The 16691-nt window shown below is 39.0% G+C and overlaps 1 protein-coding gene and 1 pseudogene across 1 annotated transcript; both read left to right on the forward strand.

Annotated features, from left to right (window-relative positions):
* Window positions 1-3059: 3059 nt before the first annotated feature.
* LOC149220922 (scopoletin glucosyltransferase-like) lies at window positions 3060-4559 on the forward strand. The gene has a single exon (XM_089387249.1). The coding sequence runs from the start codon at window positions 3060-3062 to the stop codon at window positions 4557-4559; it is 1500 nt and encodes a 499-aa protein (XP_089243375.1).
* Window positions 4560-11674: 7115 nt separating this feature from the next.
* On the forward strand, window positions 11675-12190 carry LOC149220923 (UDP-glycosyltransferase 73C4 pseudogene; annotated as a pseudogene).
* Window positions 12191-16691: the final 4501 nt, after the last annotated feature.

Below are 16691 nucleotides of genomic sequence, written 5' to 3' on the forward strand. Positions count from 1 at the left end.
AAAAATTAGAAATAACATTTACTAAAAATTAAGAAATTATTTTTGAATATATGCAAAAGTCAAAATATTAAGTGTTTTCCTTAAAATTTGGTTATTGCAAAAATCATCCAAATAATGCATAGTTAATGCAACTTGACCACAAAACGAATGCTATAGTCCTTGACGAGGCAGGGACTAATAATACTTCAATAATATTTGGGCATTATAAGGATTTATATCATTGACAAGTTCCTAACTATATATCTTATAATACTTAGAATAATAGAGAGCCCACGAGAGGCAACTCAATTAGTGATCTACACTTAAATATATATTATGGAATGTAATATTTATATGATCTGAAGAATTACCAAAATACATACATAGGTATATCTCCCAAAATACATTTTTAATCTATACCAAGGATCTATATCTACCAAAGTATAGATATGGAGAAGAATGATTGTGGATGTGAAAAAGATGTGACAAACCTATTAAAAAAATGTTTGGAGGTGAGCTTTGCAAAGTGCATATACATGTACATGGAGTATGGTATATGACATGTATCCACACAATGTTTCCATCAATGCAAGGCATTTGAGATTCTCAAAGGGAGCTCTTAAGTTGGAGATAAAGACTTGAATGATGAACACCACTTGTCATGTAAATGGTAAAGAAAAAATGTGCATAATGAATATGTTTTGATGCATATATAAAGCATGAGCTAAATTTTAGCTAAAATACCACACTTTCGAGTTGTTATTCTCTTGTTTTCCATGAAAATTTTCATCATCCAATTTGCTTAAAATCCAAAACCTTTACTCCATTCCAAAACATTTGAGATTTACATTATCAATTGTATATATCTTTGATATATATCCCAAACTATACCATGGATATGGAAATTCTTGGAGGTTGGTTATGTAGAGTCCATGTCCATGCAACTTGGTACAATATATGACAAGCATGCATGCAATACTTGCATCAGTCTTCATATCCTTATCTTTTAGGGTGGAGGTAAAAATATGCATAGTGAATAGCACTTGCTTTGTATATATGTTATAGGGGAAACTATAAATCAAACACCCCACATCTCTATAGTTATTTTCTTGTTTCCACTTAATTTTTCAATCATCCAATTAGTAAATTTTTCCATTACATAGTTCACATGAAATGCAAAACCTTCACTCCATTGTATTACATTTGTAATGTTAATAATTGATAACTACAACATGTGAATTTGTCAATTGCTAAATTCCAATCTAATAAAAGCTAACCGTAAAAATGTCATACTTGTTGAATATGTATCTTCTAAAAAAATTACAAGTTACTTGTATCTATGTCTAAGTTCATTTATAAAGGGAGAAATTGAATTCACATATTGACATTCATAAAATTGACATAAATCATAACACACAAGTGTTGGGAAATTTTTTTCTAGAAAGAATTAAATAGGATTATGAAATTGATATATTTGATTTAGATAAGGAAATAGTGGTTTTAAGATGTCCCACATTTCCACTCACATTTAATTACCTCAATTACTTTAATAAAAAAGTTAAGAATATATATATATATATATAAAATTTAAGTAGAATATATAACTTTTTTATTCTTATTCATAAAAATATAATTTTATTTTTTAATAGAATAAATTTATAAAATTTTTAAATAAAAAAATATATATAATATGTTTAAGCAAATTAGTATTTATAAATAAATAAAAGTAGATAGTAATTGTTTAAAAATAATAAAAAATTTAAATTATCTAAACTTTAAATTTATTAGAGGAAAATTATTTAAATATAATTTTAAAATTTTCAAAATTATAATGTGAAAAAAATTAAACAATGATAACAGGAAAAATTATATAATCAAATTTCAATAATCACTCAAAAGGAATAAATCATATAGCCAAAATTATAATAATTGCAAAATAGTTCCACATGATACCTTCTCAAAAGCAAAGCAAACAATACAGCCATGTAATTGAAGGGCAGCTTATATAAAATTAATTATTATTATAATGTTAATTTTTATTCATAACGCTTGGGGACAAAAATCTTTGAATCTACATACAGTTAAATGAACAAACAAAAATTAACAGTAACCATTTAAAAAACGTCTAATCACTTACCCTCTTCTCATGACAAAGTACTTTGATGTCAATAATAACGCCCCTTCAATTCCTATTTCCAACCCCATTGAAACATAAATGCAGCCTGACATGCAAGGGGAATAACAGTTGCTTTGTTGCTAAAATGCTAAAGTCAACCCTTGCATCATTAGCAATGTAGGGCTTTCTATGCTGTGTATCTAGAGACTTCTAGTCGTCAAGGAATCGATATGAAATTCAAATCTCTATCATCAAATTCAAGGAATCACGCAAAGCAACCTACTCGTCAGGGGAGCGTTCAACTACTAGTCGTCAGAAGAGCCTTCAACTACTAGTCGTCAGAAGAGCCTTCAACTAATCAATTTCTATCACAGAATCGCTATCAAATTAAAAAAATCACGACAATACAACAAAGTTAAAAGGCAGGAAAAAATACAAGGATGTATTTGTGTGGAGATGGATGTAGACAGTATTATAATTGGTATTTAATTTTTGTGGTGGAATAGTTAGGTGTGGAGGTTTGGTTTATTTTAAATATAATTTTCAATTGAAAAAAGAAAATTTATTTAGTGATCTAGATTATTTTTGGACATATATGGTCCAATAATTTGGTGTGGAGATTTAGTTTCCTCCAAATGCAAACTCATCTTTGAAATTATTTGTTATTACTTGGGGAGAGTGAGTCTAATAATTATGTTTTTTTGTCTTAAAAGTGATGGAAATTTGGATCATATTTTGAAAAAATCAGGCAGGGATTTTTGTAAATCCAGTAAAAGCTAAATTCATAATTTTAAGTGCTCATGGTGCTGAATCTATTTCTACCATAAAAAACATGACCCTAAAACAGCCTCTACAAAATTCTTTTAAGCAGATTGCCACCACTTTGCACCTAGCACCGCGGCAATTCCTCGCGTACCTTCGATTATATTTTAAAGGGTTGAGCGCTCTTGCCACTCTAACTTCAATGGCTCCTATGTTTGCATCTGGAGATTGTAGGATGGCCGAAGTTGCACCCCATCTCCTCCTCCTCCCCTCCCTCGGACTGGGTCATCTCATTCCTTTCACAGAGCTCGCCAAAAGGCTGGCTGCTCGAGGATTTCTCGTCTCCTTCTTAGTATCCTCTCATGCCCTCTCTACTGCAACAAACAAGATCGCCCACATACCCAATATTCGCATTGTAGAGCTCTACCTTTCGGAACACATAAATTCGCAGGCCACTGACACCAAAAGTGATGCTTCAGACCAAACTCCGCCGCAGATGCTTTTGAACCACACATTGCTTCCAGACGCAGTCCAGAAACTGTTGTTTTCTGAAGATAAAAACGGCTTTCACCTGAATCCTCCCCTCTGTATCGTCACAGACTTTCTGTTGTCCTGGACGGTGACCATGGCTGCCAAGCTCGGAATTCCGAGGGTGAATGTTGAGTGCTCGCCTGCATATTCCCAAAACTTATTCGAAGCACTGTGGAGCAAATTGCCACGCAACCTGGAACGGAGCAGTTCTGGCAGATACATTGTTCCCCATCAGGCCAAACACACCCTCCTGTCGCGCTCTCAGATGCCCTCAGATCTCCCCGATGCCGATGAAACCCACTGGACGCACAAACTTTCCAGAGAATATTTTCGTTTGACGAAGCAGAGCTGGATGAACATTACCAACACCTTCTATGAATTGGAAGGAGATGATGTCGATGAATTTCAGAAGCGTTACGAAGGTCCTGTCAGACCCATCGGGCCTTTGCTGCCGGACTCTTTTCTAAGCGGGCAATATCTCACCTCGCCAAGCACGGCTCGACTGGCCGCAGCGGAGTTAGAGTGGTTGGATCATCGATCCCCGAGATCTGTCGTTTACGTGTCTTTTGGCAGCCAAAGCTCGATCTCTGCTTCTCAGATGATTGAATTAGCGTTGGGTTTAGAAGCAAGTGGGAAGCCATTTCTTTGGGTGGTGAGACTTCCAGCTTGTGATGAGATAAATCCCACCCTACATGGCTTCTACAGGCGCACAAAGCAGCAAGGGCGCATAGTAAGTGGATGGACAGATCAGTTAGCCATCCTTTCTCACCCTTCTGTTGGGGCTTTTGTTACCCATTGTGGTTGGAACTCTGCACTGGAAGCCATCTCCATTGGCGTTCCTCTCATTTGTTGGCCATTGTTTGCAGAACAGCACTTCAACGCACGACTTATCGTGGACGAAGTGAAGGTTGGAATTGAGGTTGTGAGGCGTGAGGAGGATGAAATGGTTACAAGGGACGAAATAGAGAAATGTGTGAGGACTCTCATGGACGATGATGGCGGTGGAGATGAAAAGGTCAAATCGTTGAAGGAGAATTGTAAGAGGGTTAGTGAAATGGCGAAGAAGGCCGTATCCGAAAATGGGTCGTCTTCTAAAAATTTCGATATGTTCGTAGAAGATGTTCTGTCACTGCAAAATATGAAGAAAGACCCAGTTTCAAATTTCATGTAACTGCAATTGCTGTAGCAAAAATAATGACCAGGCGATATTGGTATGGATGTCGCCATTGACCATTTCTATCCTGGCCAGAAATGCAAATGACAAGGTTATGGTGGATAGTTATGTAATAAATTTGCATGGTTATTGTCACTGAAGTGTTTAATACATTAGCAACGAATAATAATAATAATAAATTAGGGACATGTGCCTGCAAAGATTCGAGTATTTCTCTCTGTTTTTCTATGGTTGAACTTCGTTTTACGAGATACTTCTATTTCATTAATGGTGCTTTCCATCTTGGATGAAAGGTTGAATTATTTTCTTAATGGAGATATGAAAATTTGATTAAATAATTAACTAGATTATAGTGTCATAGATTTATTTACGCGTCAAAGTGTAATACTTTTAGTGCAAGCTAGCCGATTTAATTGTTTCTTGAGAAGAGTCTCAATTTCCTTGGAACATGTAGCTTGTGTGGCAAAAAGTGTACAAGAATCTTTGAATATTTTGAAATAGAGATGAATAATGACCATGATTGTGCTTTCATTCTGCTACAAAAAGTTGTACACTAATTTCTGAATATTCTGAAATAGAGATGAATACCGACAATTATTGCGATTTGATTTTGGGGTTTTGCTGGAATAGTCTTTCAAAGTTATCAATTTAATTATTATTACAAAATAATAAGAGTACAAGATTCTTTTTAATTTTATTAATTATTAATTATAAAGTTTTTTTTAATCTAACCCACGAAGTTTGAATTATCAATTTTTGAGATTTAATTCCTCATTATCAAGGGAATTGTAGATTGAGTTTTATTTTAAAATAAAATAAATTGTAAAAATAATTAGTATGGGGTAGATGTCAAGGTAAATGTTTAACATTTAAGAAATTTAATCTAATGTCAATGTCCGTTCAAAATAGGGATGTATGTGTAGATATAAATGTTTAACATTTAAAATCAACATTTAACATTTATATGTCGGTTAAATTAAAATAAAAATAAAACATTAAAAGTAATAAAAAAATTAAATGTAATAAATAAAAAGCTAAAAGTAATATAAAACTTACAACTATTTAAATATTTTCTCAATTAATAATAAAATTTAAATTTAAAGTCAATTTGTTATATTTTGATTTTGTTATTAACTTGTGAATAGATTTTTTTACCATGCTATGGGCCAATACCATATCTTATTAATACCACATGCTCAAAAATCATAATTTATTTCACAATGAAAATATTTATAAAAATATGACATGATTCTTAACCATGAGCATTCTTCCCCACTTTACTTTGGATATTATTAACATGTAAATATGTTTTGTTACAATACCATGAACCAATAACATGGCTTATCAAAACTAGATGTCTGAAAAAGATAACTTATTTGACAATCAAAATATTTTATAAATATCTTATTTTAATTTAATTTTATAATATTTTTTATAAATACATTGTTCCCCATCAAGCCAAGCGCACCATCCTCTCGCGCTCTCAGATGCCACCTGATCTCCCCTGTCACGCCGCTACACCTGCGGTAGTCTTTCAACCGCTTATAGCGAGGTGCGGCACCACCAAACACTTTATTTTCACCAATACTTATGTTCATGGACTACGCCTTAACATTCGATACTTAGTTTATTTTTTTGTTACCAAGTACTATCTTTATCCTTTATATAGATGAAAACCCATACATATTCATCATCAACATCAATTAACACATATACATTTGCACAACAGTATAAAGGGAGGGGAAACTCCCTGTAATATGAGTCTGCCCGATATCAATATATATAATCTTTTTTTATAAGTACAAGTTAAATCTTGGGAAACCCCAAATTTACTCTTAGTCAAATTTCCAACTTCGGCAAATTCGGCTGCCCAGCTCGTCGGCACCTTCGCACGGTCGCTGCATGACTCACCAACCCTTCGTTCACCTCGTCGCACGATCGTGTTGTTTGCCCAACTTGGGCACACCTCGTCGTAACCAAGTCGCCACACACGGGCGCCTCTGCACAAGTCACACCTCCGTTCACAACTCTAACACTTCACCGTTTCCATTGTTTCATCGTGCACAACGCGCCCTACCTAGGTCACCCGTCCGCATGATTCTTCGTTTTAGTGTGCACGTCGCACCCTCACTCGGTCGCCCATTTGCATGTCCACCCATTCACCCAACTCGTCCACCCGAACTTGTTTACCCGAGTCGCCACACGACTTCACCCGGTTTGCCCGAACGACCTCACCTGGGTCGCCACCTGACTTCACCTGGCTCGCCCGAACGACTTCACCCGGGTCGCCCAACGACCTCACCTGGCTTGCCTGAACGACTTCACCCGGGTCGCCTGACGACCTCACCCGGCTCGCCTGACGACCTCACCCGGCTCGCCCGAACGACTTCGCCCAGGTCGCCTGACGACCTCGCCCGGTTCGCCCGAACGACGTCACCCAAGTTTCCTGCCCGACGACCTCGCCCGACTTTTCTGTCCGATGACCTTGCCCGAGTTTTCTACCCAATGACCTTGCCTGAGTTCTACCTGAACGACCTCGCCTGAGTTCGACCTTTCCCGAGTTCGCCCTCGCCCGAGTTTTCTTCACGATCTGCCCGAGTTTCTCACCCGACTTTTTTGAACGAGTTTTTCACCCGAGTTCTGCCCGTCGTGCGGGCTCATCCACACACCGCATAACTTCTTGTTCGAACTCGTGTTGGCCGGATGATGATTGAATGATGCCTTTGCCTCCACAAACGCACGCCAATATATATGGGCGGGTGGTGGGTTGTGTCATCCGGCCGACCCACGCCCAACGCCCAAGCCGACTCGTTCAACTTGTTGCCTTCGTCTAAGTGGAGGGTCAACCCGCCCAACTCGTGGGAACGCCCTCTCAACTCGCCCAACATCATATAAAGTTTCCTCTTGGTTCATTTCGCACGCATTTCGCACAAGTTCTTCACATGGAAGAGTTTCCCTGCCCGTCGCACGGACCGCAGGTCCTTACATCCTCCCCCACTTGAAGTCATTATCGTCCTCGACAATATCTCATCCCGGCAACCATCTATCACCAAGATATCCATACCAAGGTATACACCCCATCGGTATGTCATATATTGGAAATCATCTCAATCCATGATCATCAACCACCCTATCACAATCTCCACATGTTGCTCCCCATCGTGGAAGGCTGGCCCCTCCATTTCAAGCTACATGCTTCCTGCAACATATTGTGTCGACTCCATCATGTATCCTCATCGTGTGAATTGCTGCCATGATACTCCAACAAATGCTAACACATCTCTGCACACTATGTGTTCCCATGTTTGAACTAGTTGGGCGATCAATCCAACTGTCACGCTCAAACCATGAGAATGTACATCCTCATGCCACCATCAGTCGTTTCTCAGAACGTCCTGTCACATCATCAACTCGATCAAGAATCCATCTCCATATAAGTATGCCATGCCCAGGTCCATGAAGTAGTTTTCATCTTATCTGCAACATGTTGTCCATGATGTTTGGTGTCAATGCGTTGCATGAAATCAACCGCATCTATCCCAACATCATCATCCATCTCCTCAAAGTGAAGAGATCATCTCATCAAACTCCGACTCTCGATGTGCCACATCCAGGTCCACGAAGCAACCTCCATCACGTCTGTAATGTGCCATCCCTCAAGTCTACCATAGAAACAAGTATACACCTGTCTCATCTCCCATGTGCTGCCCATGATCATAGATCAATCAGCGCCCATGTGTCAAAAGTGGTTAAGTCTCAGCTCAACCCACGCCCAAGTGTAGCCACCAAGGCATCATCATCGTTGTAACTCCATCACTCCAAAGTGTCTCATATCGATCCTCCAAGTCCACCATATATGAAGTCCATAAAAGTCACAACCTCATGTCATCATGAGCTCCATGAGTCATTTCCAACCAACATCCAGCAAGCATACAAGTCTCGGCCCAAAGGTCTCAGCAAGATGTTTCAGCTTCTCCATGTAGTAGGAATGCTCCATAGTCTGCTCACAACTCCATCCAAGTGTTGTACATAAGTGCACAACCTCTCCATTGGCTCACAAATAAAACACCTCCATGTTACATAAGAAAATCTATCTGCACAACATCCCTGCCTTGGCACTCCTCATTGGATGCCCATAAGTGACACCTCAATAAGTGCTCCTACATAAGACTGCCATGCTCCATGTCTCCAACCTGATGTCCATGACTAAGTTGCCCATGTAGTCCAACCAAGTAGACCCATCACAACAATCGGCCATCCCCATCCAAGCCTGCAAATCCGGTCTAGTGAACTCGGTCACCCAACCATATCATCATCATCACAAGTCCCTTCCATTATATCTCCCCCACTAAAGGTTCTACCAAGGCTATCTCTTGGTCTCGGCTATGAAAGTCCACCCAAGCAACTTAAGTGTGTGCCCTCCAACCTGTCCATGAATCATGCCGGGCACTTAGCCAATTCTCCATGTGGCTAAAGCATGACCCAATCCTCCGCAATGATCATCATGTTCCTCCCTTGTCACGGGCCTTTGCACCTTCTATCATAAGGTCACAAACAACCCCAACAAGTCCTGCAGCAGGCCACAATCCTTGCTCCTCCATACAAGGTCTCATCATAGACATCCATGGTAAGATGCTCCCTTGCATCAACAAACTGATTTTGCCCTTCCCTGCATACGGTCCATCTCCCAAAAGCTCAAATGAAACAAAAGTATTAATAGTACTTACATCATCATCATGAGGCTTCTCCATGTGAGTATCCCCATCCATCCATCTCTGCAAACTGCACGATCCTGGTCCAACTTGATCAATCCCAAGTTCATCCTCCATCGTTGTCGCATTTGCAACATCCTCAATCATCACGGCTTCCTCTTCCTTTTAGCATAATCTACAACTTCATCCTGCTCCATTGTCCAACCAAAGTTGAAGAAGTTCGTCTTCAACATTCTTTTCCAAGACTTCAAGCGTATCTCGAATCTGGGGGTTCTCCTCTTTCATCCGCTTCAACCTGTATAAGGTAAATAAGAGCTTCCCTTCGCATTCTTCCAAACCTGCCATGCCTTATTGTTCAGCTTGGCCCAAGCACTAAGCTTCACCTCTGCTAAACCTGTTTCACTATTCACCTGAATCACCCTGATATTCCACCTGTCACCTGCAAATCTTGAACTTCCTTCCAAGTCTTCGGTCTTTGTAGAATCAGCTCCTTGGTTCAGTTCACCAAGTTTCCTGCAAAACTTGGACCATCGGCGATACCACTTGTCACAAAGTGACAGTGGTATCAGCGTCTTCCGCAAATCCCCTTTGCACTTCACCAAGCTTTGATACCAACTGTCACGCCCCTACACCTGCGGTAGTCTTTCAACCACTTATAGCGAAGTGCGGCACCACCGAACACTTTCTTTTCACCAATACTTATGTTCATGGACTATGCCTTGACATTTGATACTTAGTTTTTTTTTTGTTACCAAGTACTATCTTTATCCTTTATACAGATGAAAACTCATACATATTCATCATCAACAACAATTAACACATATACAATTGCACAACAGTATAAAGGGAGGGGCAACTCCCTGCAATATGAGTCTGCCCGATATCAATATATATAATCTTCTTTTATAAGTACAAGTTAAATCTTGGGAAACCCCAAATTTACACTTAGCCAAATTTCCAACTTCGGCAAACTCGGTTGCCCAGCTCGTCGGCGCCTCCGCATGGTCACCGCACGACTCACCAACCCTTTGTTCACCTCGTCGCACAATCGTGTTGTTTGCCCAACTTGGGCATGCCTCGTCGTAACCAAGTCGCCACACACGGGCACCTCTGCACGAGTCACACCTCTGTTCACAACTCCAACACTTCACCGTTTCCATCGTTTCGTCGTGCACGGCGCGCCCTACTGGGATCGCCCGTCCACACGATTCTTCGTTTCGGCGTGCACTGTGCGCTCTCACCCGGTCGCCCATCCGCACGTCCCCCCGTTCACCCAACTCGTCTCCCCGAACTCGTTCACCCGAGTCGCCACACGACTTCACTTGGGTCGCCACACGACTTCACCCGGTTTGCCTGAACGACTTCACCCGGGTCGCCACACGACTTCACTCGGCTTGCCCGAACGACTTCACCCGGGTCGCCCAACGACCTCACCCGGCGCGCCTGAATGACTTTGCCCAGGTCGCCTGACGACCTCCCCCGGCTCGCCCGAACGACTTCGCCCGGGTCGCCCGATGACCTCGCCTGGTTCACACGAACGACCTCACCTGAGTTTCCTGCCCGAAGACCTCGCCCGGTTCACCCGAACGACCTCACCTGAGTTTCCTGCCTGACGACCTCGCCCGATTTTTCTCCCCGACGACCTCGCCCGAGTTCTGCCTGAACGACCTCGCCCGAGTTTTCTACACGAGTTTTCTGCCCGAGTTTCTCACCCGACTTTTTTGAACGAGTTTTTCACCCGAGTTTCGCCCGTCGTGTGGGCTCATCCACGCACCGCAGAACTCTTTGTTCGAACTCGTGTTGGCCGAATGATGCCTTTGCCTCCACAAACGCACGCCAATATATATGGGCGGGTGGTGGGTTGTGTCACCCGACCGACCCATGCCCAACGCCCAAGCCTACTCGTTCAACTTGGCTCAAGTGGAGGGCCAGCGCACCCAACTTGTGGGACCGCCCTCTCAACTCGCCCAACATCGTATAAACTCGCCTCTTGATTCATTTCGCACGCATTTCACATAAGTCGTTCACATGGTAGAGTCGCCCTGGCCATCGCACAGACCGCAGGTCCTTACATCCCCGATACCCCGATACCGATGAAACCCTCTGGACCCACACACTTTAAGGAGAATATTTTCCTTTGACGAAGCAGAGTTGGATGAACATTACCACCAACACCTTCTATGAATTGGAAGGAGATCATGTTGATGAATTTCAGAAGCGTTATGAAGGTCCTGTCAGACCCATCGGCCCTTTGCTGCCGGAGACTTGTCTAAGCGGCCAATACCTCACCACGCCAAGCACGGCTCGACTGGCCACAGCAGAGTTAGAGTGGTTGGATCATCGATCGCCGAGATCAGTGGTTTACGTATCTTTTGGCAGCCAACGCTGGATCTCTGCTTCATGATTGAATTAGCGTTGGGTTTAGAAGCAAGTGGGTACCCATTTCTTTGGGTGGTGAGACTCCCAGTTTGTGATGAGAACAATCCGACCCTGGATGGCTTTTACAGACACACAAAGCAGCAAGGGTGCATAGTAAGTGGATGGATAGATCAGTTAGCCATCCTTTCTCACCCTTCTGTTGGGGCTTTTGTTACCCATTGTGGTTGGAACTCTGCATTGGAAGCCATCTCCATTGGCGTTCCTCTCATTTGTTGGCCATTGTTTGCAGAACAGCACTTCAACGCGCGACTTATCGTGGACGAAGCGAGGGTTGGAATAGAGGTTGTGAGGCGTGAGGAGGATGAAATGGCTACAAGGGACGAAATAGAGAAGTGTGTGAGGACTCTGATGGACGGTGATTACAGTGGAGACGAAAAAGTAAAATCGTTGAAGGAAAATTGGAAGAGGATCAGTGAAATGCGAAGAAAGCCGTATCCGAAAATGGGTCGTCTTCGGAAAATTTGGATATGTTTGTAGAAGATGTTCTATCACTGCAAAATAGGAAGGAAAATCCAGTCTCAAATTCCATGTAACAAAACTAGTGACAAGGCCCTGGATATAGGGCGGACCTTTAGACGATAGTATCATGGATGTGCACATCAAACTATTTTTCCCGTCCAAGAGTGAAAACAGCTATGCGGGCCGCTGTGCACTGTGTGAAGCTCTAAAATTATAACAATGTGGAAAGGGTTACGGGTTATGTGATATTTTTATAGTTGTTAAAAGAAAAATAATAATAGTAGTGTTGAGATTTTAACAATGTTTAATGGCTAAATGACTGGGCATGCGGATGGCATTGAACTATTTAACACAGGCAGAAAATAATACTAAAAAGAGAATGCACTCTAATTTTTCAGATTTGATGTATTTTTTTTATCAATTTGGTTATAAACATGTTAGAATTATAAATTTTGAGTGGTGCATTTTGCATTTTTCACATTTGATATATAATTTTTTTATCAATTTGGTTATAACCATGTTAGAATTATAAATTTTGAGGTGTGTATTTTGCATCACTTAAATATGTGGGATAATTTTTTAATATATTAAATTTATTTATATATTTATTTATAAGTATATTTTAAGTTTCAACCAAAATGTTTAAATGAACATTTTAATAATATTTTCTATCTTATTAATATTATGATATTAAAATAAATTATCTTTTCAATTTATTATAAATTAAAAATAACCACTTATTTAAATATTTATTAAATACAATATCATACAGATAATAATATAAAATTTATAAATTAGATCTTTAAAATTTATAAGTTTGACCTCTAAAAAACCATTATTTAAAAGAATTAGTGATGAAAAATTGATCACTCCTTATTTGTCTAATTTATTTAATTGTTAGATAAATATTATTAAAATATTAAAAATAATTTTTTTGAAAACCTCGCACTTCACACTTAAAATATTATACCATATTTAATATAATAAATATATACACATACATTTAGAAACCATATAAATATATATATTATTTTTTATAATAAAATATTTTTCATTAATATTAAGAAAAAATGAACATTTTTAGGATAAGAACTAATTCTCATGAGTGGTCTACTCCCAAAACTCCGTGGAATGATAAAATCTATCAACTTTGAGATATTAAGAAGGTAGAAGATGAAAAACACTTCCTCTTAGATTGTCTCACTCTTACTAACATCAACGCTCATTTCCCTAACATCTGCCACACTTCCAATCTTCTTGACTTGTTAAGCCAGCCCAACTATAGTGACATTGGAGCACTTCTTTCCTTTCTTTTTGATCGTAGAAATAAGGTTTTGAAGAATCATAGCTAGATACCTATTTTTTTAAGGTATGATAGACCACATTGGTCTTAGTGGGCGTTAATCATCATCATCATCATCATAAATATTTAAAATAATTAAACACGGGACATAAAACCAATTGAAATTATCACATTTATGTTGAAATAATGTATATAAAATTTGTAAAAGGTTAATATTTCAAACCAATAAAATAGTTATAATGTAATAATGGCACTTACATTACATTTAATTCTTGTTTTTTTGGGCTTCTCATTGTGATTTCCAATTTTTCCAATTGTTTTATCATATAGGTTAACATGTCTCCAACGAATAGAACCTAGGTGGAGAGGAAACCAAGTCTACTAGCTACCACTCTAGCTATTATTCTTTAACAAGATTCTATATAATATAAATCATAAAACTTTTAGATACAAATAAATTTTTTATATATATATAAATATAAAAAAAAATACATTTTTTATTTTTCTACTAATTAAGGTATTTTATTAAATCATAAACTTTGGCATACAAAGTTCATTGCGTTTCTTCCTGCCCATCCTAGTCTGCCACAAGCAAATCAAAACAACAATAATGAAGGCAACGTATTAGTTTTCTATCCATCAAAATACTCAAAAGTATTGATTCAGTGTGAGTTATCCTATGATTAAAAACATTGTCTATAAGGCTCATCAAAATTATTACATATCATCTTCCAAGTGTAGTTGGCCATCCATATAACTATGAAAATAAAAGAAAGTTTCTAAAAGTAAAACATAAGCCAAGAGACATGGGCAAGCATCATTTACCAGAGGTTGTTACTGGAGCTGGGTCCTGTACACCTGAGCCTGTTAGAGGTTGGTGACCACACTGAAGATGACCCTCGATATGTGTTAGGTGGGAATCAACCTAACCAAATAGGAGCATTGCAGGTGTTGGACTCTTTAGATTTCGTTAAGACATTCTATTATCTCATTGCGGTCATCATATTTTCTTTAAGGGCACAACTTAGAAGCATCCTGATTTTCCATTGAAAGGTGATGGAGTTAAAGTAATGAATTCATCGTCCCCTAGTGTGGATAGGGTTTGGGACCCAAATAGAAACTTTAGTTTAATTTTAAGGCTTGATAGGTTTGTTGATAATTTGTGGTTAAAGCTTCTTGTTGTAGAATTTTGACTTGAATTTCAAGTGGGGTAGGAGGAGTGAAAATTGCAACAACAAACTAGGGTTGATTCGAGGCTCTCAGTATGCCTAAAGAACCTCGACCCTGTAGAAAACAGGTGAGAACACATCCCTTGTTGTGGCATGGTCTCTGAGAGTAAACTAGAAACAAGGTTGGTAAACACGCAAGGCTGGTGATAACCCATAAATCAAGAACAAATAAACAAGAAAAAAGATGTGTATAAAATGAGAAAATGTGCCTAAGCTAACTAGGGGGCGTGGTAATAAAAAAAAAATAGCTAAGGGAGTGGCTTAGGAGGAAGCTTTGGACATGAGATTAATCCATAACAAGCCAAAACACACCAAGGATTCACAAAGGCACCGTGAAAACCTGTATACCAAACTCTGAATTCCACCATGCAAAGAGAACTAAACTAAAAAAATTGTAAAAGTTGGTCATAGGAGATTTTACCACTTGACTAGCTGCTTGTCAGGCTCTGTGTCATCATGACTGTAGGTCTCCCCATTGTTGGATGACTCTTTTTCATGAAATTTCTTCTCCTGTAAACACTTCAGTGACCCAAGTTCCAAGCTTTGTCGAAGGATGAATATTATAGGGGTCCAGGCCAGGGGCCTCAACCTTCACTCACCATATTAACATAAAGTCTAGCACAACTATGGACATGTCCCACCTATAGTCAGGAATGAACACAAGTGTAGTAGAAAAGGTCGAGGTGACAGTGGGAAAGATGAGATGGCATCGAGGATGTGAAGTATACCATTTTAATGTGCTTGAAAGTTGAGGTTGGTGGTAGAGGCAACAGGATGGAAAGCTTCGCCTCCCCACCCACCCCCCCCCCCCCCCCCTTTATGCTAGCTCACTTTTCCATGCCCCATTAGGGATTAAATATTATCTTATGAAATTAGTAAATAATTTATAAATCTAAATAAAATGTTATTTTTGACAATTATATAAATGTATCTAATAACAAAATATATAAGATAAGATAAATTAAGTACAATTTTAAAAATCAGAGTGTTTATTTCAAATTTTTAATAGTTAAATAACTTACGTTAATGAAATATTTTTGTGTCCATAGCTATGATTTCCATAGTTTTAATTTAATTATAAATAATTATTAAGTAGATAATAGATATTTAACCTCCAAAAAATATTTTTAGTAGTAGAAAGAGATAAATGGTTAAGGTTTATCTCAAAAATAGTTATGTCCTTTCGCTTCTCAATTTAATTAAAAATATATGATGTTTATAATTGTTAGATAGTTGTTATAGACATATTTGGGCACTGCAACCCAAATCACATATGTCCATAAAACCAAGGGCTTCTAAGTCCCTAAAAGTGTTGTTTCATACCCTAAAAGAGCAAGGTCAGTTGATTACATCATCTCCCAGAAGTTCTCCATGAAAAAATACTCAGAACTGGTCAAAACTGGACCATACAGACTGCTCAGTGCTAAGGGTGCGATGCATCTCACCTGCCACATGAAAAAAGTGCGATGTATACTGAAAAAACCTTCTGTAGGGTGCGATGAGCAGGAGCAGATAAATGGCAGAAGCAGTTTGCTAGGTGGAAACCTAGAGAATCTTCTAGAAGTTGCTCATTTGACACTCGCCTCTCTGAATTCGCCCAGGGATGAGTAAGAGATCATGAAATCTCCAAGTGGAACCAAGAACTATCAGAGAGGTGACACTAATCAAAAACCCAGAAGCTGACTCACCCACCTGCAAACATCTATATATGGAGCCCTCATCCTAGAGATCCAGAGGCTGGAATTTTGTATTTTGTAAGGAAGTGCTGTTGGTTTCTCTGTACAACACTGTATTGTTGGCTGATCTAAGTTTTTCATGAGGTGAAGAGGGCTTTCATGCTAGGAGGATGGTGCTGGGTCAAACCAATGGGTTGTAATCCTCTCTTCTATTACTTCTATCAATAAAGCTATTTGAGTTTTCCTCCATATTCTTGTATATCTCTGAATCTTGTATTGATATATGCATTGGTATGGTTAATATACATATG

Source organism: Pinus tabuliformis, chromosome Q (assembly GCF_031772625.1).
Source record: "Pinus tabuliformis cultivar Carrire ecotype Pingquan chromosome Q, CPIR1, whole genome shotgun sequence".
NCBI lineage: Eukaryota > Viridiplantae > Streptophyta > Pinopsida > Pinales > Pinaceae > Pinus > Pinus tabuliformis.